At 35.4% G+C, this 22,831-nt stretch overlaps 1 protein-coding gene across 1 annotated transcript in view; it reads right to left on the reverse strand.

Annotated features, from left to right (window-relative positions):
• Positions 1-329: 329 nt before the first annotated feature.
• The window catches only part of Ca-alpha1T (Ca[2+]-channel protein alpha[[1]] subunit T), a 65,687-nt gene continuing 43,185 nt past the window's right edge, over positions 330-22,831 (reverse strand). Inside the window, exons 6-28 of the mRNA XM_081993999.1 lie at positions 21,924-22,101; positions 16,323-16,602; positions 16,108-16,200; positions 15,609-15,956; positions 15,242-15,418; positions 14,996-15,179; positions 14,044-14,309; positions 13,606-13,985; positions 13,340-13,549; positions 10,409-10,574; positions 10,013-10,303; positions 9,774-9,959; positions 9,541-9,720; positions 9,041-9,291; positions 8,864-8,975; positions 8,550-8,708; positions 7,713-8,080; positions 6,853-7,045; positions 6,552-6,701; positions 5,928-6,498; positions 5,294-5,667; positions 4,609-5,223; positions 330-3,072 (exon numbers count right to left, since the gene is read on the reverse strand). Coding sequence (XP_081850125.1) covers positions 2,458-3,072; positions 4,609-5,223; positions 5,294-5,667; positions 5,928-6,498; positions 6,552-6,701; positions 6,853-7,045; positions 7,713-8,080; positions 8,550-8,708; positions 8,864-8,975; positions 9,041-9,291; positions 9,541-9,720; positions 9,774-9,959; positions 10,013-10,303; positions 10,409-10,574; positions 13,340-13,549; positions 13,606-13,985; positions 14,044-14,309; positions 14,996-15,179; positions 15,242-15,418; positions 15,609-15,956; positions 16,108-16,200; positions 16,323-16,602; positions 21,924-22,101 — 6,347 coding nt within the window. The 3' untranslated portion in view covers positions 330-2,457. The remainder of the gene's footprint in view (positions 3,073-4,608; positions 5,224-5,293; positions 5,668-5,927; positions 6,499-6,551; positions 6,702-6,852; positions 7,046-7,712; positions 8,081-8,549; positions 8,709-8,863; positions 8,976-9,040; positions 9,292-9,540; positions 9,721-9,773; positions 9,960-10,012; positions 10,304-10,408; positions 10,575-13,339; positions 13,550-13,605; positions 13,986-14,043; positions 14,310-14,995; positions 15,180-15,241; positions 15,419-15,608; positions 15,957-16,107; positions 16,201-16,322; positions 16,603-21,923; positions 22,102-22,831) is intronic.

Consider the following 22,831-nt stretch of genomic DNA (forward strand, 5'->3'; position numbering starts at 1 on the left):
GAGCAGAATGACGACGTCGTCTGACATCTGTTCACCATCACAAATCAAAGGTAACTTATATCAATACTTATTTACAACAACGGGTAAATGACACTCAGTCTTATCCACAGATAGTTGCAAATACAGAATTCAGGTCACAGTCAAAATGTTTACTAAAAATGTCTCTTACTGTCTATTCTGTCTATTACTTTGTGACGTACCATTTTACCATACGTTTGTCATTTCATTTTGGAGCTTACTTTGTATTCCAAGTCACAACATGTAAGCATCCTGATTGAATTTGATATTGTCTTTTTTTTTGGTTTTGGTGTTGCAAAAAAACAATAATCATCAATTCAATCGCTTTATTGTTTCAATTTATCAATTATTATAATCTAATATACGCCTGTTGTGAATTTACAATTTCGCAGTACAGAAAGATGTACCAAACTGAAAATATATAGATAGAAGGCACAGAGAGAAAGAGATAGAGATTTCAATTTAAGGTCAAGATTTAGTACTTTTCAAAACTTTTATTGGTAGTAAGAACTCAGGCCCTTTATGATGTCTAGACAGTGTTGTAACAGATGGAAAAATTAACTATGTATACATGACGTTGAAACAACGTAAATAGCTATAAACACTATGTTACACAACTACACTAAGTATTTGGTAATAAATTGTAGGAGTAGGATAAAAAATATCACAGATAAGATATTGAAACAATTTGATTTTCCTAAACCGTAGACTTTTCTACACGACTAAGTTTAATTCTGCCCGTTTTGTTTTCTTTATTTTGATCGTTACATATTTAGTTTCATGTTTTTATATAGATTATTTATTGTGTACGTAACAACCTACCGCTATTGTTCATATTATATCTATAATATCAAATACATTCGATGAACAAAATATGTTTGTATATAATAATCTTACTAATACACAACTTCACGCTAGTTGAATACGTTGATTAAGGAGTACGTTTATGTCCTTTGAATAATTAAGGTTTATTATGTTGATATGGTGTACAAAGTTAGTTTTCATACAAGTGCGGAAAAGTAATCATTTAAAAATCATAGGTAATTAGAGAGAACGAAAACTAAATTTATCAACACGTTTTGACCCATCTCTGATGAAAGCATTGATTTGCTATACTTCTCTCTTGTTCTTTTTTGCCGTTGTTCTCTTGCATATCCGATATGGAGTGACTATATACAGATATGGTGAATTCTAAATTATCCATGCGTCGACGGTACGAAACGAGAACCATTGCAAGACAATAATCTTGACAAAGATGGGAAGAAACTTTGTGTGTGTCTGTGTCTTCTGAACTGGAATTAGCGTTACTTGACAGTTGGTGACAAGACATCAAATTAGGCTTTTGTTTAAAGTGGTCTTGCGACCAATTGTCAAATGACGTCTCGTTCGGTCGGGCAACGGTCACCCCAAGTCACAACATACTGCCATCTTGCACTAAAAATTTAGAGCATTGGTTTGCAAATAATAGTTCTCTCTTCACACTGTTGATTTCACATGGATTGTTTTTAATTTTTTATACTCGTTATAGGTAAGATAGGTACTGGATAAGAGATTAATAATTATCGACATTACATAAGCGTACTCCTTCTAATGCAGTTTTTACTTCAAGATGTTTTTTTTCTAGTATTAATGGAAAAACACACTACTTATGCATACGTAGATTTATCCAAATTCTTCTGGAACATGACTTAACGTACTGCTATCTAGAGGTACAATACCGAGAGTTGAAAGTTAGATTGTCAACTGCAAATTCCTTTTACGTGCTAGTTTTAAGTATATGGTATATTGTTTGTCTCTAATGTTTTACGTTTTGCAAGAGACGGAACCCTGTAAGTTTTTATTCCTCTAAGTTTTTTTGGTTGGTAAATTGTTTACTACACTTTTATAGGTATACTACGTAAGGTTCATTAAGAGTAATTTACTCTACTCGAATGGGTTTTTAAGGTCAGGTCGATGATTTTTATCTCATCGTTGAATGATAGAAGGCAATTTATGTATATTTTTTTGAACTTAAATTCAGTCAAAAAACATTAATGAAAAGAACTGGTAAAACATAGTGTCTAAGACAGTGAACATAAAAATGATACATTTGAATTTTCCAAGGCAGATTATCGAAATATTTTCGATTTAAGTATATTGAATTTTGAGCTATTCAAAAAGATTAAGTACAGCATTTCTTTTTCCTTTAGCTTCTAATTTCAAAAATATTGGTTAACGTTTTTTTTTGGGCTTAAACTTAGTCTTTCGCCATTTTTTGTTTTATTCCTACAAAAATATTAATTTCATTTTAAACCTACTACTAGATACTATATTATAAGCCGGGCCCGATTAGGCTACTTTTAGAATTCGTGCCTACAACCACTTTGACGAGTTCCAAGTTAGCGAAGAAATGGATTTTGACAATATTTATCAAATATCATAATCACAGTGTGTTTACGACTAGCAACCGACTTTTTTTTGTTCCTCGTTACTAAAATGGGCGGTATCGTAAATATCGTTCCTGTCAAAGTCCTTCAATGTTTCATCCCGTTGTCTGCGTTCACTGATGATTCGTTGCACGCTCTCTTGACTGTCGTGCCGTTGCGGTTTGACGCTTGGAGGCGTGCTTAGAAACGGGGTTTCTTCCTCAACATCCATACAAAATTGTTTCTGGAACAGATGTTTAGTACTACCGTACAACCGATTTAGCGGTTTAGCTTCGGAAGGGAGTTTCAGTCGATTGTCGGTTTCGTTTGTTGATTTTCTGCTCGATGAAGTCTGATTAGATTCCATGATGGGACATGTGTGAGTCTCATCGAGATCGACGCGGAGAGACTTATTGATAGTAAAGTTCAATCCGGGCGGAGATTCTTCCGAACTGGCCACTTCTTGAATACTGTAAATGTCTGATACTGAATCGTCAATATTTCTCATGTCCTCCATGTTAGAGAGCATTATTGGAAGGTGGCTGTGTAACGTTTGGCGGCGCGATTGTGACGGTTGACGCTCCAAGGCAGCTTTACCGCCATTTCCAACAGCTGAGTTGAATGTGAAATTGGAAGGCAACGAGAGCACCTACAACAAAACCTTTTGTTTAACATTTCGTCATTGCTAATTTGATTGAACTTAAATTTAGTGAAGCGTGTGGGTACCACACAAGGACCGATGCGAAAAGTGATGCTTTGTACCATCTTAAATTTCCTTTATTCTAAAGTAGTAAGAGGCACGTAAAGTTTAGTACGACGATATTATTTGTTTATGTCTTGATGTACCTACAGTGTGACGCTAACATACTTGAAAAATCGTTGAAACTTAACGAAGAAATACTCGTGACACAGTTTATTAGAACAGCATTTTGGCTGTTTTAAAAAGCCCTTGTTGATATTTCGGGACGAATTCCAGTTTTTTCAAAAACAAAATTAAGAGACAAATGAGGAAAACGTACATATGTCATATAATTGTATAAAATCCACATGATGACCATATACGTTGATGAAATGTAGCAAAACATCACCAGTACCAATCGACCAACAGATGTTTTTGATTCAAATTAACGAACACTTCATTGATAAACATCTATTGGTCGATTGTTACAGGAGGCCCAATGTAAGAAACAACTTTGGAAAGTTTTATCTCCTATCTAAACTGTCTAAAGGTTAAATTTTAGCAGCGATAGTATACTCATATATGTAGATTTATAACTGATGTAGAAGCCCGCTTTAGCCACGACATTCTATAAAAACACATTTTGGCTCAAACGCGAATCACACTCAAAGAAACTTATTATTGCTAACGCAAAAACTATCTATACCAGCTAGAAAATAAAAAAAAATATTATTAAATTTGTTTTCGTTTCTCGCATCAGTCCTTAGTTCTGTACAGATTTTGTTCAGGAGCACTTATACATTACATAAACTGGAGTTAACTCTAGCTCCATCTAATTTTAACTCTAAAGCGAGATATAAAGCTGTCTAAATTGTGTGTCGTATTAAACACTAAAAAATAATGTTCACACAAAAAATATGGTTCTGTCTCTAAGTGAAGCACACAGAAAAAATGTCACAATCATGTTGCTCAAGCCAAATTAGATGTGTCGGGTGTACCAGTTTGGAAGTTGCGTGCCGCACAATTTTTTGAAACTGGATAGTGAGTAGGCCGTAGTCAAATTGAAGCAATTATTATTATTATTAACAAAAAGCTGAAGCGTTACCTACTCGAACTACTTACCTACCTTTCTTAAGGGTTTAAGTTTTTAATTGTCCTTTCGATACTTTAGTTTTAGGTCAAAGATCAGAAAAAGAGAAGACAGCAAAGTCAGTAGAAAATAGTGCAGGCAGGGCAGTCTAACAATGCCTATTCGTGCATTTTACTGATATTTTGCTTAAACCAAATACCTCAAACTGGGTAACTAGAATGTTTATTAGAGTAACATATATGTTAAAACAACTCTGCGTCAGGTGGGGGAGGGGTTCGTCAATCTAAATATTAAGTCCATATTATTACAAATATTAATTGATGTGCGTTAATAGAAAAAAACACTCATTCTTGCTCAAATTATATTTTTGTTAGTGCATGTGAATGAATTAGCAGCTTATTGAGATAATATCTTACCTTGTGTAAGGTTTTGTCTTTGCCTGACTGACACACTTGAGCATCCAATTGCAGAGCCAAGCATAGCTCCCGTTTCTCGTTCTGTTCCTGCTTTTCTTGGAACTCCCGCTCCAATTGGATGTCCATGTCCTGTTCTTCTTCGAGATGTTTATGCGACTCTTCCAGGTGTTTCATAAGTACGGCGACCACAACGTTGACCAGCACAAATTGAGCCATCAGCACGAAAATAACGAAGAAAATTGGCGCGATGATAGGCGAGATGCAACAGTTTTTGATGCAATCGTCGCTCGAGTCGCACTTTTCATTGTACAGGGTGTCCTTCATAATTCCGTTCCAATTGTCGCCGGTGGCCACGCGAAACAGTGTCAAAAATGCCATGCCAAAGTTCTCAAAGTGGGCGTGCTCTCCTAAACCCTGACAAGGGGTGACCTTGCAATCTAGCCGGCCAAATAGTTCGACACCCAGGGCCGCGAAAATGAAGAAGAGAAGGAAAAATAGTAGCCCTAAGTTGCCGACTTGCGGGAGGGCTTGCATGACCGTGTCTAGAAGTGCACGGATACCCTTCGCCATTTTTAGGAGTTTTAATACGCGAGCGATTCGCATCACTCGCAACACCTACACAAATCATCGAAAAGTATAATACTAATAACTGCAAAAAAAAAACTCTTCTAATATGTTTACTTACACGAATAATAGTTGGATTAATCGGTATAATCTTCATTTCGTTGTTCTTCATTTCTTCAATAATAATACCGACCACCGACAAGATGACAATGGCCACGTCGAGTATGTTCCACTTGTCTTTGATATACATTCGGAATCCGAGCGCAATCAACTTCATGATACTCTCCAAAATGAAGACGGCCGTAAAGAAGTAGTTGAAGATGCGCAACAGGTATTCCCAAATAGGCGGCATCATGTAGCTTTCAGTTGCCATAGTGACCACGTTGAGACCAATCACGGCGGCGATGGCTAGGTCAAAGTATTTGGAGGTGACGATTTTATGAATGAATAAGCGCCAATTGGTGTAGTGGACATAGTAAGGTGGTTCGCTCATTCCTAAGAAAAAAATAGATTATTAATAAGAAAATCAGTTACAGGGTTTTTCTATGGTCGATTTTTCTTTTCCCACACCTGTTAGAATTATTAAAAACAGATTCAATGAGTTCTTTTCTTTTCTACGTTTTTGTAATTGCTTTCACCTTCCATACAAGATAATCTCGTTTTGCGGCTCATTGGTAAAAGTATAGTACGCCTCATTTTTTTTCTTGTTTAAAAAAATCTTATGTGAAAATTAGAAACATATAGTGGCTACATACGTTTTCGTCGTTTTTCCAGTTGTAACGCTCGTTTGGCCGCCCTACGAATTCGCTCCTCTTTCTCCTGTTCTTCTCGACATCGATGGAAGTTCTCTACCACCACTCCAACAAACATGTTAAGCACAAAGAAGCCAACCAATAGAATGAAGGATATGAAATACAACAATCGCCACTCGTTGTAATTGGTTATTGGTTGCTTATCTACTCCGACGGCATCCAATCCAGTGTACATAATGTTCACCCAACCATCCCGAGAACTTAAGACGAACAAAGACATAAGTGCCTGCACTAAATCGTCAAAGTTATATTTTTCATTCTTCCACTCGTAGCCGTTATTGAGGCAATCGTTTCTATTGGCGATAGCTGTCAAATTTTCGCCAATACAATGGTAGAAGGTGCCTTTAAACAGTTGCACTCCCAGAATGCCAAAAATGATGAAAAATGTGCAACAAATCAGAACAATGTTACCAATAGGCCGTAAAGAACTGAGCAATGTTTGTACCACCAATTTGAGGCCTGGGGCTCTATTTATCACTCTCAAAGGTCTTAGCGATCTCAACAACCGAAACACCTACAAAATAGTCTAATAGAAAAAAAGCTGTTTAAATGGAAAAATATGTTTACTCTGAGTATCCCAAATATCCGCGATGTAGTGTCGTTGATAAGAAACATGATAATGTCCACTATGGAAATGATAACTAAGGAGCCGTCCATGATGTTCCAGCCTGATGTGAAATAAGCGTTAGGACCGTAACACATTCCTGTGGCTACCACCTGCAAATATAAGGTTATTTGAATTTTTCATGCTTTCTAGGCCAATTAAAAACCTTTGTATTTTAAATATTCGTAGTATTTCATACGTAAATAATTATTACTAGCTTAGCTAAATCATGAGTGCCAGATGTTATCTAAGAAAATTTAGTACCTTAACGAACATCTCAAAGGCAAACACAATCGAAAATATATAGTTGCAGCTCTGTAGAAACAGCTTTTCAGGACTGTCTGGTGGAATATTGGGACGTTCCATAGCCAACGTAATACAGTTCATCGCGATGAAGAGAAGAACGACGTTATCAAAGTATTTTTGTTCGACCAACCAGGTACATCTCATTCGAAAGCTGAAAATAGGAAAGTATTGTGTTAATTTGTGTTTAAATGGCCGGATTCATAAGAACACATCGATTAGCAATTGCTAGGCAATTTTCTTATGAATGCACTGAAATAAATCGATTACTGATCGAAAAAGCATTACTCAAACGTCATTTTGCTCATCGAACTCAAAATCCGAGTTTTCGATTGCTAATCGATTTGTTCTTATGAATGCGGCCAATAACACCAGACATAGTATATTTCAAAATGATAGGAAATAATTTTTGACATTGGACATAAAAATTAGGTAAAAAATCTTGTTCCCAATTCAATCGGACTCGAATCCACTTCTTTATCACGGCGATGACAACATATTTGACGACTCTCAAGTGTCAAGAAAATACGAGACTTATTGGTCTCGGTTGTGAATGATTTCTCCTTTCATTCAACCATTTACTATAGGTATAGGTATAACGTTGATGCGTCATCCTATATTATTTAATTCAGGGGTGCCCTAAAACCTTAAAGCCCCATGCACCCCAACCCCAAACTTTTGAATGGCACTATTCTTTTTGTAATACCTCGAACTAAAGATCTTTCGGATTAATATTCACCTGCACAAGAATTTGCACTTCAATGCAAAATTAGACTTTGACGACGCAAATTTTAAAATGTAATATAATCATTAATACTTACCTATTATCTGGCGCAAACAAATACAAAGAATAATCATCTCGCCCCCTAAAACAAGTGAGATGCGGTTCGAGAAACATCTCCACTCGCTCTATGATACTGAGTCTTGGTGACGTCATCGTCGGAGTCACCACGCCCTCCTCTAACTTGATCTGGTTGGGCAAAGCGGTTTCTGTTAGAATACTGTTCTCTTTCAGATTATTGAGGGGTTTAAGCTCGATATGGTCGCACTTTCTAGATTGCGCGGGACTTTTTAGGTTTTGTTTGGGGTGCTCGTGCTGAGGATGACGGTGGCTGACGTTTTTCGCGGTGCTTTTGGGCGATTTAGTGAGCGAATTGCGTCTAGTTAAAGCGGACTGTTGTGTGACCACCTAAAACACAAGCTAATCGTTGCAAGTATAATTTTAAAATACACAGAGCGGTCCAACAAAAGATGCATATTTGGCTTGAGATTAATGCATGTTGCCCAGGGTGCTTTAAGATTTTTTTTGGTGGAAGTGTTAATCTGGGTTTTAAGTTTTTTATAGGATACACACTGTACACATTTTAGTAAATACTAATGCCGAAATTAGCAAAAAGTGATTAATAACATTACACAACTTGGTGTCAAAGTATTTCTTTGGCAATTTGTACACAAAACTTTTGAAAAATTGATACAATTATTGAAGCATTACAAAAGTCTTTGTAATGATAAAAGAGAATTCAGACACATTACGAGATTTTTTATGAACATTTGAGGTTGTCCTATACCTTTCTAATGGACGTTTGGCGAGTTTCAGAGGACCACCCTGTTTTGAAATTAACTACAAGCAAACATTGAGACATCATAAAGCATATTACTCGGTGCGTGACGGTTCCGCTACAAGTGTTCGATCTACATCTAACAGCGCTTTGCGGACTAACGGCCGTTCTGACCACTTTGTTATTGGGCGGATCTTGATGAGTGTCGTTCTGGATCCGAATTGATGATTGCAACAACGAATCATTCCGTAAGCTGGCCTGGAATTCCAAAAACGTGCAAGTGAAACAGCAAAGCATAGCAGTCTATTATACTCTGATGATCGATCATGATTTGTAATATTTTTATTTTATGGGTGTTAACATTAGCGAATGAACTTCAGTATGCCACTTTTATTATCAAAGCAACTTCTTACATGTCTTGTTACACTTTTTCCGTTACACTGAGAATGATCTCTTCCATTATTCAGTGGTACCGCTTCAGAATCTGAGCCCGACTTGTCCCTTCGTATTCTTAAGCTAGATTTTCTAAAAAATCGAACCCAAGTTACCAAAAATGGTTTATAGAACAGCCAAATGTTAATAATCATTACCTAGGTAAGTTCCAAGATGTTTTTCGTTGCAGTTTGTCCTTATTGGGATTCTGTTTGTATTCGTTCTTGTTGTTATTGCTCACTTGCACGACTTTTTCGGAGAATGACATCGTTTTCATGCCGATTCTCTCGTTGTGTATGACGATTCGACCTATGGCGGCGGTTTGTATGGGTTCGCCGGGCGGATTTTCGAAACTGCGGAAGGTAATGGGCGGTGGCGACAATGTGGGCGGTTTTAATAGGCTTAAACTCTGTCAAAAAACATTTCGGTTGTTAATTTTGTCAACTCTATCAAAGGAGGTTAAAGCATGGTTTATCAAAAAATGTTTTAATTTTAGACTGTTGAATTCAATTATAATAACTGAGATATCTTTTAATCCCAACTAAAAATGGGACACTGTGATGTACGTGATAGAATATAAAGATTCATAATCGCCTTACTATTATACTTAATGATTAAGCTCCAGAGAGAAACGAATACTCAGTTTTAGAATACTTACGGAGCTTTTCTGGGTGACAGACTCGGTGCTCGAAGGTCCGAAAGATGGTTCCGCCTCTGTATCACTACCAGTTCCAGTGACATTGTACAGAAATTCTGGAAAATCTGAATCTAAAGTGTTATTAGGAGAATCTTGAGGTGTGGCAGCAGTGTGTGTTATTATTGGAGGTGAAAACTGAGACTACAAATAAAAAAAAGGGTACAGAGAAGTTATGATGCTGTAAATATAATTACTTGTCCTAAAGGTTGTCTCAACATAGTCTCCTTCTGGATGTTACACTTTGGTTCTTTGATATAGCGTTTATCTTTGGAGTTCACATCTTTAAAATCGCAACTAGTCAGTGTTTGTACGGATTTTTTGCCGTTGGAGTTTTTAACTTTGGATATTTCATCCACTGACTTCCAATAATTTTTTTGCCCCTAAAGCCGTATTGCTTTAGTTTGAGAATAAAACTTTACACTGAAGTAATTACGTTAGAATAACTGCCAGAGGATCCGCTTTCGGATCGACTACTAGCTTCACTCATTTCCTTAAAATTAGCCTCCAATATACAAGACATTTTCCGTCTCGCTAATTCCCGTTGTTCCCGTTCTCGTCTCTCATTTCGTTCTGAACTGAATCCTTCAACTAAAATGGCCACCAACAAGTTAAAGAGCACGTAATTTCCGAAAGTCATCAGGGCCACAAAATACAAAGCCGCCCAATGTGTGGTACGGGCCATTCCGTTCGATAAAACCATGTTCCAGTCTTCTTGGGTTAAAATCTAAAAAGTTTTACGCGTCATACTAGTCTCCATCGTAACCGCGTAATGAAACATTATGTTTTTGAAAACTATTACAACATAAATAACAATTGAAATGGATCTCACTTGAAACACGGTGACGGTGGCCCAGAGTATGTTATTGAAATGTTTCCGATCGCATTGGCATCTCTCATCTTTTTTCTCGAGCATTTCGCATCCGCAATCTTGCACGACACCTTTCTCGTCTACATAATTGCAAAACTTACCGCCAAACAGGTACATACCGAGAATGCTAGGAAAATGCATGGTTTTTGTTAGAGACGACCGGTAGATGTAGGTATTTTATATAATATTAATATGTGAGTACGTGTTAACTGTTGCTATCAGTTCCGAAAGCTAATTTACTTTACGCACAAATGACGCTTATGGCGGGAACAATGATTTCACGACCTAGAGATTTCAATCATTTCTATTTCTTCCCGTTGTCTCTCAAGACAACTGGCGGTATAAACCATCTAGTTTTGTTTGACATTGTTCACGCTGTACGTCCAGTGGGCCGAAAAAAGAACTATCCTCTTGACCCTTGACCGAATCTCAAACTTTGAATGTTCTTCTTTCGGCCCTTGATACATAAATAACAATTGATTATCATAAAAACTAAAATTTTTAACAAATGGTAATTTACTTGTTAGATGATCAGTATGATCATAATATATTCAGTGGAATATCACCATCCTACGATTGAATCACTATGTGTTGATAATAAGGAGGTGAAACTAAAACCAGCAATAAAACTATTGTTGAACGCATTAAATGTTTGGAACTCGATTTTAAGGCTAGATAATCAAATTGATATAATAGAAAATGCTAAATTTTCCACAAAAACTTAGTCAGCATTTTAATCTTTATGATTATAGTTAGCATGAAAATGGAGTGATTGTAAGATCTGTTATAATGAAATATATTAGTAATTTTGTTTAGTTTGATAATACAATTAAGTGTATTTAACGTGAGATAGTGGCAACAATAAATAAATATGGTCAAAGACAAACACAACTGCAGGGGTGACATGTTGATAATAGTATCACGCATGAAAATGAAAAATATCAACATCAGAACAGCGTAAAGAAAGTTACTACATTTTAAAACACAGGTTATAGCATAAATTAGATACATATTTAACATCATTTTGTCTTTTGCTTTACACTGTCTGCCTAAACTACGGAACCATTAAGCTCTACCTACTAACAGGGCTCGGAAAATTGAATGCAAAATAATGAAAGAGGCAATCTGTATAAATAATACACTATTAATGACACTACTACACATGGCACATCGAACATTAAGACATGCTAACAAATTCATATCAATTGATTCGTACACTCGAATTATCTTACCTGATCTTGAAGTCGTGGCCCTTACTTTAAAGCCTGTTATTACAAACATACAAAATATAGAAAACTGCATTTAGCCTGATATTTACAACATAAGACCAGAAAAAAACATCTAAATGCAGTTCTTTCATTTCAATTAAGTCAAGAAAGTTGGTGTGTTATACCTGAAAAACGGTCACTAGCGACCATAGAAGCGAGTCAAAATTTTTTCTATCTTTGTCCTCGTCAGAATTAGATATGCAGACATCGTCCTCGTTATATCTATTCTCTTTACAAAACTTGCACCCGAAAATATTCATACCCAGTATACTAAAAACATCCCAAAAATCAGCAATTGCAAACTAGGTAAATATAAATTATTTGTTAATATTAAGAGTATTTGTGACTGTTATGTGGTTAATAATATTCATAGTGTAGACATTCATTTTTAAGGCGCGGCCAACTTGTGACATTTGGAATGTTAGTGGACTTAAGCCTAAAAAAATAACTTTATCTTGTCAGGAAAGTAGATGGAATATAATGGTGGCTAATATGTATAAGGCGTTTTGACTTGTTTACCTAGTAGTTATTTTATTAGCCTCTGCTTACACCACAATATTATTACTAATTCAATTGGTTTGAAGCAGTAAAATGTTTTACTATCAAATCTCCAGCAACGGACAATATGTTTTTGCTATACCATATTATGTATACCTGTATCAAACATTCAGGTTTGGTAAAACTAAAATTGGCCCTAGGAAAACCATGTAACTGACCAAAAAACATTGATGCGCGAGACGAAAAACATTTGAATATTTCCTTCATTGTACTAGCAACCAATAAAATTCAAGGAACTTTTCTAGTTCGACCAATAAAAGCCGTTTTATACAGATTAACTATGCGACAGGCACACATTTCTGTTTCATAGTAGAGGCTTGAAATAGTATTTGAACATTTAAATTTAAATCACTTTATTCTAGTGATCATTAAAATATTTATATCAAAAGAACATGAAAAACGTTCAACTGTGACTTTATACTAACGAGGCAGCTTTACAGTTCTACTCACTTGTTTTTGTATCTATTAGACAGCAAAGCAACCATGCCTAATATTGACCTTTTATTTTGATATAACGTCAAATTACAGGGAACAATATGTTAGTATTTGTATATGCGTGGTGTAACTTACGTAAGTATAAAGTGCAAATCAAAATTGAATGAAACTAAAAATAATTTTAAAGAAACATGGAAGAGTATATAGTTTTGAAAGAGATAAAGTGGCGTACACAGATTTATCTAAACATCGAACTAAATAAAATCCATCTAATTATATAACGTATGTACACAAAATTATTGAATCAAATGCCACCCCCACCCAATAATATGTTATAGAGTTTTTATGTACAGAAATAACTTGTCTGCAAAAAAATCAAACAAAAGTAGGATAAGGCAACAATGCAACATATGCCACATTCAAAACATTCACCTGTTTATCACATTGTTTTGCATCATCTTATTTTTATTTGATTATTTGCATATAATTGTACATTAAAAAAAATATATGTACATTTTGTCTTTCTGGTAACAAGTATTAAATTTATTTTGATATGCCATACTTGTTTTCAGAAACCATATGAAGGTTTTATGTCGTTTAATTAATTTACGGATATACTGAAACCACTTACCTAAAAATGAATATAAACAGTATGAGCAACGAGAAGAATATGGCGACGTTATCCATTGTCCGTAACATTACAAATAATTGCCTTCGTAAGTTTGGCATAAAACGAACCAATTTCAATATTCGTAATAGCCTGAACGTTCTGAGGACGGACAAGCCTGAGTCGGTGTGCAACTCTGAGTTTTGGCTAAAATTCTTGAATAGTTCTACGGCACTGCAATATTCATTCAAATCAGAATCAATTTACTGGCTTCATAACATCACAAATACCTTAACAGAACTATAATGCCATCAAACACATTGAAACCATTACTAATATAGCCAAAAGGGCCTTCGGCGATAACCTTCAATACCATTTCGATGGCAAAAACTCCAGAAAATATCACGTTTGTCACCTCAACGCAATGAGTGAGCCATTCAGATTGCTGATGATGCTCAATACCCATAGACAGAGTGTTGATCAAAATAGCAAACAGAATTCCATGTTGGAAAATTTTATGTTCTACTAACGCCTTTATGTATCTCCGGATATTTCGCAATCCTTTAACCACTCCTTTAATTAGCATACACGAACAAATATACAGTTTGGATCTAGTTTCATTCTTGTATTCGGCCTCACAATGCCACATTTCAATGCAACAACTGTAATCCTAAAGAGAACGAAAAGGAAAAAAATTAATGCGCTCTCGCCGATTCTAACTTGTTTACCTCTTCCGTATTCAGAGCGGGAACGTAGTAATCTTCGGTCTGTTTTTGTCGGTTATTCATCCCTTTCGACAGGGAATCAAAAAACGAGTCTAATACGACCTGTCCGGTTGGCAAAGCCGCATTTATGGCTCCCAAAGCCAAAAGTTCCTGACAGGTTAGGGCCTCGCCGTTCATTAAGTCGCTACACTCCTGCGCTATTTGTTGTTTCGTTTCCAGCATTTGTTGGGGATTCGTCGGACCGGTAATCTGCCATATGTTGCCGTCACCTACGGAAACATAATGTGGGTATACCTTGTATTTTGAATGTTATAATTATGTATGGCATATTTTTTGTTTTTAATTAACTCGATAACTTTAGTTTTTCGTGTACATTCTGTTTAATCATCAATACCTAAACATCTTTGCTTCAGTAGACTGTTTACGTGTAAACGTGCCATTTTACCATAACAAATGAAGGAAAAAACCGTAAAATTTAAAATAAAACAAATACTTGCTCGTTTAAGACGGGAAACGATAACGGGGGTGAATTGTGTTTCCGGTATAAAATGGGAGCCGCACGGGTTGACAATAATAAAAGGAGTCGAGTTTTGTGGGTCAACGTAATCAAATTTTTTTAAGGTGGCTTCAACAATAGAACTCTGCTGACACTTTGCATAATAGAACTTGGAGGAATTCTACGTTGTAGATTTAGTGTGTCAGCAAGTTGAATGATTATTATTTTGAAGAGGTGAATGTTTAATTAAGAAACTGGGACACTGTAAAACTTGGCCCAGACTGGCAATCAATGACAAGTATGCTATTCTGTGCCCACCTGAAATGGATAGAGGCTTATCTCGGTTTCGTATAAAACGGAAAACCAAGTTTAGATAAGAGAAGAGTCAAACTGATGAGTGTAGGGAGTGGGAATGTCATTTCCGGTGTAGATATCCTAATACTGGCAGTCATATCTTACCTGCCTGTGTCGTTTTTTCGCTTGAGCACACATTTTTCTTATCAATATTCACCGATAAGAGGTTGGATGCGGACGTAGTTGGCGAAACGTTTTGTCCGTGCAACACGATTACCCCGCTGAACATGACGGAGGAGCGACGGCGGTTGTTTTGAAGGGACGTGGGCGATAACAAATTTGTGGGGCTCTAAAGGTTGTTTTTTTTTTAATGTAAAGGTAGCCTTGTAATACTAACTAGGTAGGCCTTACGTCGTTAATGTGTGTTGGTATTTCTTGATTTGATATGGCGGGGACTCGCAACAGTCCAGGTCTTCGAGGAGATACCACGGACATCTCCACGTCATCCGCTCTCAAGTAACCTGGATCACTTAAGCAAATTGAGCTTGTCCTGGAAACCACTCGGGTACTTGGAAGACTCTGCGACTGCTGCAAATCAATTATGATTTTCGACATACCTACTTTCAACTTGCTCTCTAAATATTTAGTCTCACTATTTTCAAAGCGACTAAGGTTACGAATTTTCTAATATAGACATAATTTCATGATAATATTAAATTAATGAATGATATATGAGTGATTTAAGAGAAACGAGTAACTACAGAGGAAAAACACTCACCGCAGGTTTCATTTTAGGACAATTAGGATGATGGCGCTTAGTGTAGTTAAGTCTTATAGTCTCTCCCATGGTAATTTTCTGGTCTCTTCTCAAATCCCTTCTGACTCTATACAGTCGGATTTTCTTCAATAATCTTCGTTTAGATCTGCGCCATAAATGCGCAATGTACTTGACGATTTCGGCATAACAACTGGTGGGTTCACTGTTGTTGGTCGAAGATGCTAAAGTGCTACTGCTCTGAAATCGCGCCCTTTCCAGTCGCATTCGTTCCATTTCGCGTTTTTTTGTTTCGGAAAACTGGGTGGCTATCACGACCAGACAGAGATTGATCATGAAAAACGAACCGATCTGGTAAATGTACAACAAATATCAGTTTATTAAGAACAGCAACTTTAAAACTTAAAAATACTTTTTTTTTGTAATACCCTGTATAACTATTTTGTTACTTAGATAGTTGTACCATTATACTTTTAAATAGTATAAAATACATCCAACATACCACAATTAGTAAGACGAAATAAATCCAATCCCAGAAGCTGTGTCCGTCCTGAACATAGTACATTATTTCCGTCCAACCTTCTAAGGATATGACCTGCACATGAAATAAAAGATTGGTTTTGTAAATAATGTTATGCTCCTATTAAACTGAAAAATGAATGTACGTAATTTTATAAAGATAGGAATTGCATGGAGATAAAGTATATAAATACTTACCAAAAATATCGCAATCCAAGCCAATCCTATATTGTCAAATGATATGGTATTCTGGAATGGGTTTTCGTTTTTATCTGAACAAGTTGAATAGTATAAGTGCCAATTAATGCAATATCGATCGTCGTTGATGTACTCGGTTCTGTGCTTTTCTTCCCAAGTCAACTGGCACTCAATTGTACCGTTTACGTACGGAGGTAACGAGTGACAAGTATGCATTCCGGAAAAATTGCTTCTGCTACAAATGTAGTCCGTATCGGGCGGTTTGTATGTGTTTGCCGTACTAGAAGGACAAAACAAATTATCAATTACCTTTTGAAAATAAAGTTCATAAAATTACACAAAACTGTACCGTACATTTTCTTGAATATCATTAATACACAGTTTGTCCTAAAAGTAATGCCTACATATTTACCAAAATGTGTTTTCCAGAGAAAGACATAAGCCAGTAGTAGTTAAGAGATCTAAAGTGTAGTTATTACAATACTATGAACCAGCCGTATTTTTTTCGATACGTAGTTGTTTTAAGTTATTAAAGCAGATAGTGAATTAATTAATTGTTCAGTTTATACTGGCATGTGTGCATAGGGATTTCATGATAAGAAGAGAGAACTATAAAAGAAGAATCCTACAAAGCGAATATTTGCTGGAATCGCGTCGTGTCGTCGATATAACAGTAAATTAATCGACGTCATAGGTGCGTTTTAACTATCGACAATTTAAAATTTCTAAAAAACAATACGTTTGCAACGGTAAATGTGTTCTACATGAATGTGAAACAAAAAAAAATCGGTTTAATACGCTGCTCAAGTAAATTTTTGCTTAGAAAAAATTAAATTAAATTTTACTTTTGGGACACGACACAGTGTTTACAATCATCGTCATAGAAAATGTACAGTATGTATGAAATACACGTTTATCTTTATTTATCCTGATTCCACATTGTGATGTAGTTTGTTAATTAATAATGTAAAATGTTAGTCGGTAGTCAGCTACTAGAGAAGCAACATGATATTATGGTGGTAACAAAATTAACTAATGTGAAATCTCATAAATAAATCATTTCCCAATGATACTACTACTAACCAAGCAAATGCAAGAAAGCGTGCTGACTTTTTACATGTTTGTGGTTCTAACTAACTGCATAGATAATAAACTACAACATTATACGGAAAAGCCTAACGTCTAAGACACTAAAATGATGCTAAACATACGCCTTAAAAATCTATATCATTCCAATTTGATGGCGCTTTCCACTTTCCCCAAATTAGCCATTCAGTAAACGCTCGGTTAACCTCCAAACAATATACCGCTCAAGAGCAATTTTCTTCGTTCGTGAAAAAACATTTGGCGTGCTAACTTTATTCGATACGAGGCCAATTATTGAAATTTTTTCTTTTATCGACCTCCCATTTCCACACACATGATTGTATGAGCAGTATATTGGTCGAATGATATATCGGTGTATAACGTTTCCTCTGCTGGTTCAAAATCAATCATTAGCGCATCGAACCTGCTTAATTTCAGACTCTAATCTGCTCCAAATTCGAGCTGCACTCGATATGGACGCGGAAATTAAACAGAGGGAAATTAGCAACAAGGAAAGTCCTGGAAATGATACTCTAATATTGCGACCAGAGTTCTTCCTTTAAGTACCAAATCAAGTTTTTACTAAAAATTCTGTTCCATCCTGAAAAATTAAATTTCAAAATTTGAAACACGATTTTCTGGTATAGCGTGCCAATTATCGCAGTTTTCCGAAGTTAAAAAAACTAAAAAAGTATAGCAATTTTTACTTAAAAAGGCTCTCGGATGTTTTGCACGCATCACTAGGCGAACTAATTATCCGAACATTTGAATACAGTTGATACATATTAAAACTTTATACAATTTCACGCCATATGCCAGTCAAGTTGGCGTGTTATACATTTTCCTTGAAAAAGATAGCAAAAACCAGACCTAAAAAAGCCAAACGAATTTCCAATCAGATAAACGTAGAGCAGCAGCCGGAAAATCACAGCTTTAGCCACCAAAGCTAAAATTTAATTCCGCTTAAATACGAGTTGCAGAATTGTTTGAAAGGGCCTTTATCTCTCAATTTTCTATTCGCACCGTAACCGTATTTGAATTGCAATGCTGTTTCGGAATTTCGCTTTTACGCTCGACCAATACACATACTTATATTCACAGTTCAAATCGTTGCACAACTGTATCCAACATGCCTCTATATCCGGTTTGCTTCATAATCATCATGCTTTCCAAGTAAGCAGTTTTCAAAACTGTTGACATCAAAATGTGTTTTTTTTATGAAAAACTAATGATAAGAAGAGAGAACCATTACAAATCATTGAGATAAAGATAAAGAATGAAAAACACTTTGTCAGTGACATGTCTCAGTTTGTCACGTAGTGGGTGTGGCAATTTGACAGTTGGTCACAAGTTACTATTCAGACTTTCGAATAAGTAATTATGTGACCAAATATTGAAAAAGTGACGTCAAATCCGTTATGGCCAAATGACACATTTTCTAACATTCTACATTCATAGCATTGATTTGTAATGGTTCTTTCTTTTTATCGTTGATTTCCTAGAAGTTGAAATGTGTGTATTTTTTAAAAACGTGTATTTTTCCAGGTAATTTAGAATTGCCATACTTTTACGTCTGCGTCATATAATACAGTAATATTCCCTTTGTTTTGAAACGTTTACTTTGTATTTGGTTTCTATTAGATCAAAACGTTATTTATTATTTTTTATGAAAGATGTAATTACAATGTTTGATTAGTCTACAGTTTGAGAACCGCTGTCGTAACATGCAAAAGGATGAAATGAAAGTTTAGTGAAATAAACAGAGACGCTCAAAGTAAAAGACATGAAAAATTGCAAATCTATTTTATTGCTCTTTCGCGGTATGATTTGCACGTGATTGATTCTTTTTTCCAACATTCAGACCATAAATAACGAAAAATCTGCCTGCGACCTGTATATTTTTTGAGGATATCGATCAAACATCTTAATATTAAACCTACCACGGGTATGTTTTACGATGTCAAAACTGAAGTCCGCGTCCCACTATCTCGTTTATTTGAAATACGGTTTCACTAAGAATAAATCTTTGCATATTTTTCCGTGCCATTGATTTTGTCAAGGCACGTTCCATCGCCATCACACTCAATATTCGATTTCTGCGAAAATGCGAATATGAAATCATTGTCTTTCTTATCGTTTAGAATAATGGATAATACATTTCAAGTCACGTTGTCATGAATCTGTGACGTTGCCTACATGCAAATAAATATATTTCAGATGTACGAGTAAAAAGTTGAAGGAAAATATTAAATCAAAGAAGGAAAAAAGAAAGAAAAGAAGAAACCTAGTAATGGCCATCACTATTCACAAACACGCACTATAGCAGATCTTACGTCAAAGGAACACGCAAAATGTACTGTTCCGGTAACAAATCCCTGGAACAAATCAAAGCCGAAAACATTCAAAATGTTACGCTATCAATATGCACAAGAATAAACTGACACAACCATCATTATTTTGCTGAATTCTATACGACAAATCAAGATAAATTAAAATAACGTCACAGCACAGCCAAAAAATTTGCATTGTTGCCAAAGTGTAGGGAATTATTCGGAAACACACACGAGTTTACACATCTGTCAAGATGTTATGACTGTGATGAAACTCAACGAAAAGTTACCTTTTTGTGAGGAGTACGTACGTAAGTACGGAAAGTAAGTACTTTTCCAGTACAGTTCTACATGAACAATTAAATATTGGTTGTGTCAGTAGTATCCTTCACACTAATAAAAACTAGTAATAATAAATTGTATTCAAAACATTTTTGTTAAAATAAAGCCTAATATGATTGTCTGAAAGCTACTCAATGATGAAGCGTAAGTGAGGTTAACAGTGTCAGCTTCAAACAAGAACTCTGGCTATATTTACAAGAAATTAGTCAATGTTTGACTCAACAGGTATTTGAAGCAGTTAGTATAGCTAAAACAATGTATTGACTAAGTTTATATTATTGTTGAAATAAAATAGACATACTGTTCACAAATAAACAATAACAAAAGTTCCGACAGCGAACTAGAAACAAAACTGGTACTAAAGCTTTATATTTTGCAGACAGAACAACAAATGCCAATTGTTTCCCTCAAATCTGTTGAGTCTGAATGACTAGCTTCTTTAAAACATATCCACAGTTTTTTTTATCACTTCTAATCGTATTATATAAGTAAAAGTACATGCAAATTGAATTTCAAAAACAGTGAACTCGCATCAATCAAAAATATATAAATTTAGCAAAATCCGTATATTTAAGCCTGACTATTAAACAGTGTAAACTAATTTATTGTTAGACTAAAATTCTCCATCATTTAATACTATACTTCTAAACTGATAACCACGAAACAATGGTAAAATTGTTTTTCTGAATAAGGGTTTGTTCTCCCACTTTTTCGTGGCATGCAAGCCAAGATTAACGATGTTCACAAATTCACCTGTCGTGAGTTCAATGTTTTTTCTTAAGACGCATACATCATAATAGTTAATTAACCACCAGCACACTATAGTAATAGTGATAACAAAAGGTCATAATGTATTTAAGTTAAATGGGAACTGGACGCTCTATTACAAATAATCATTCGAGCAAAGAATGAATCCTCCTCTCTCCTATTTTGAGTTAGACAAACCGCACACATCACGCATAATAAACGACGACGGTATAACGTGACTTAATTAGCATTATTATTTTGTTGCCTCTTGGCTCTATTGTATTTAAATTTCAAAATAGAGAGCAAAACTTTTTTCGTAGAACAGGAATTTAAATGAGCAAGAACAATCTCTCGTTTTCATTAAATGCGAAATCTTTTTCAGTTTGTTCCGACGAACGACTTCGTTTTTTATTCGAGATTTGATGGATGAGACGAGAAGGCGAACAACGTTTATTAAAAATGATGTTTTAAGTGGGTAGTAATGCAACGATTCAGCATTTCAGTTTTACTTAAAAAATAAAAAAAAACTCTAGTAAAAACATATGATTAACGCTGTGGAATTTTCAATAGTAAAGTGCAATGTGAAATTGTCGAAAATCATGCATGAAGGTTGTTGCCCTAGAAACAGCTTGAATGAATTTTCTGCCTCTCTCCTTCGAACTAAATATTAAACCATAAAATGCATGAAGGCTGTTTCTTTAGGGCAACAAGTCTGAAGGCAAGATTTTCAAAAATTTTACATACACAAAACGTATTTTGGGGACTATCCTGAATCAAAATCTCTGTCAATTCTACAGGGTGATTCCAAAGTTGGTACTTTCCTTTCACCTACGAACAGGGTTTCAAAAAATAAGCTTTTTTTTCCTTTGACGCTTTTTCGAAATATGAACAATAACGAAGATACAGTACGAGATACAGGACTAGTGAAGATGAAATAGAAATTTTGTATGTCCTTTAACTTTGTCTCTTTAACTGTTCATGCTCTTTAACGACAAAAAGTGAAAGCGTGTTAGTGGTTAATTAACATTATGCAATGTATTCAAACGGATTTGACTTGTCAAAACAAGATGAGTCATATTGAATTCTCAGTACTTACAAGGGCCATCGAACATTGGGATACAATGTCTGATCGAAGCGACATCTCTGTCTGAGTACGCCTTGCCATAGTTGGACGCCCACGATGCCAAAAATAAAAAAAACAAAGAAACACAACAGCAACACATTGCCCAACATTGGCAACGTATCCAGGAGCAGCATCACGAGAATTCTCATACCTGTAAAATAACAATCAACGTTAAATTGGCCAAGTTACACTTTATGGGGTTCTATTTGATAAGTGAGACTTTTAATAAACTCAACAGGCTTTATTTAATAATTACTCAACAATTTACAACACTCAAAATAACTTCGAAACCACTAAGTTACTTCTTGCTAACTGTCGCATTACTATTTCACTACTAGTTTTTTCTTAAATCTTAGGAAACTCTAAGATCACTTAGGTCACTAGGTAAATGTAACACTATATTATGTGTGGTTAGGTTAGGTTAGGTCATCGATCAGTGAAACTGTCTTATTCTTCTTGACATGAATATACTGTTGTTCCATAAGTCCACCCGTGTTAATAGCTAGAATAATAGTGACGGAACTAAAGCGGATATCAGACAGTTCACTCAAGTGAATGTTCTCTTTTTTCCATTCCACACTCACATATGACCAAATGACAATTTCAATTTTATATTTTAATGTTCTTATTGTGTTCATATGTATTATTCGGACTGCAGGTGTTTGATACTGAATCATTTTTCAGCCAAGACTTGCCAGGACCCCCAGAAAAGCCAAAACTTTCACACTATTTTTCATTATTACGTCATCCTGTTTGTGTATGATTTTCTTCATACACTTTTCATACCTAATGAAAACCAAAAACGAATATAAAGTGAACTGTCTGATATCACCTTTAAGAACTAATACCTAACCAATTTGACAGGAATTACAGAGCTATTT

The sequence above is a fragment of the Ips typographus genome, linkage group LG1 (genome assembly GCF_016097725.1).
Source record: "Ips typographus isolate SLU linkage group LG1, UJ_Ityp_2.0, whole genome shotgun sequence".
Classification (NCBI taxonomy): Eukaryota; Metazoa; Arthropoda; class Insecta; order Coleoptera; family Curculionidae; genus Ips; species Ips typographus.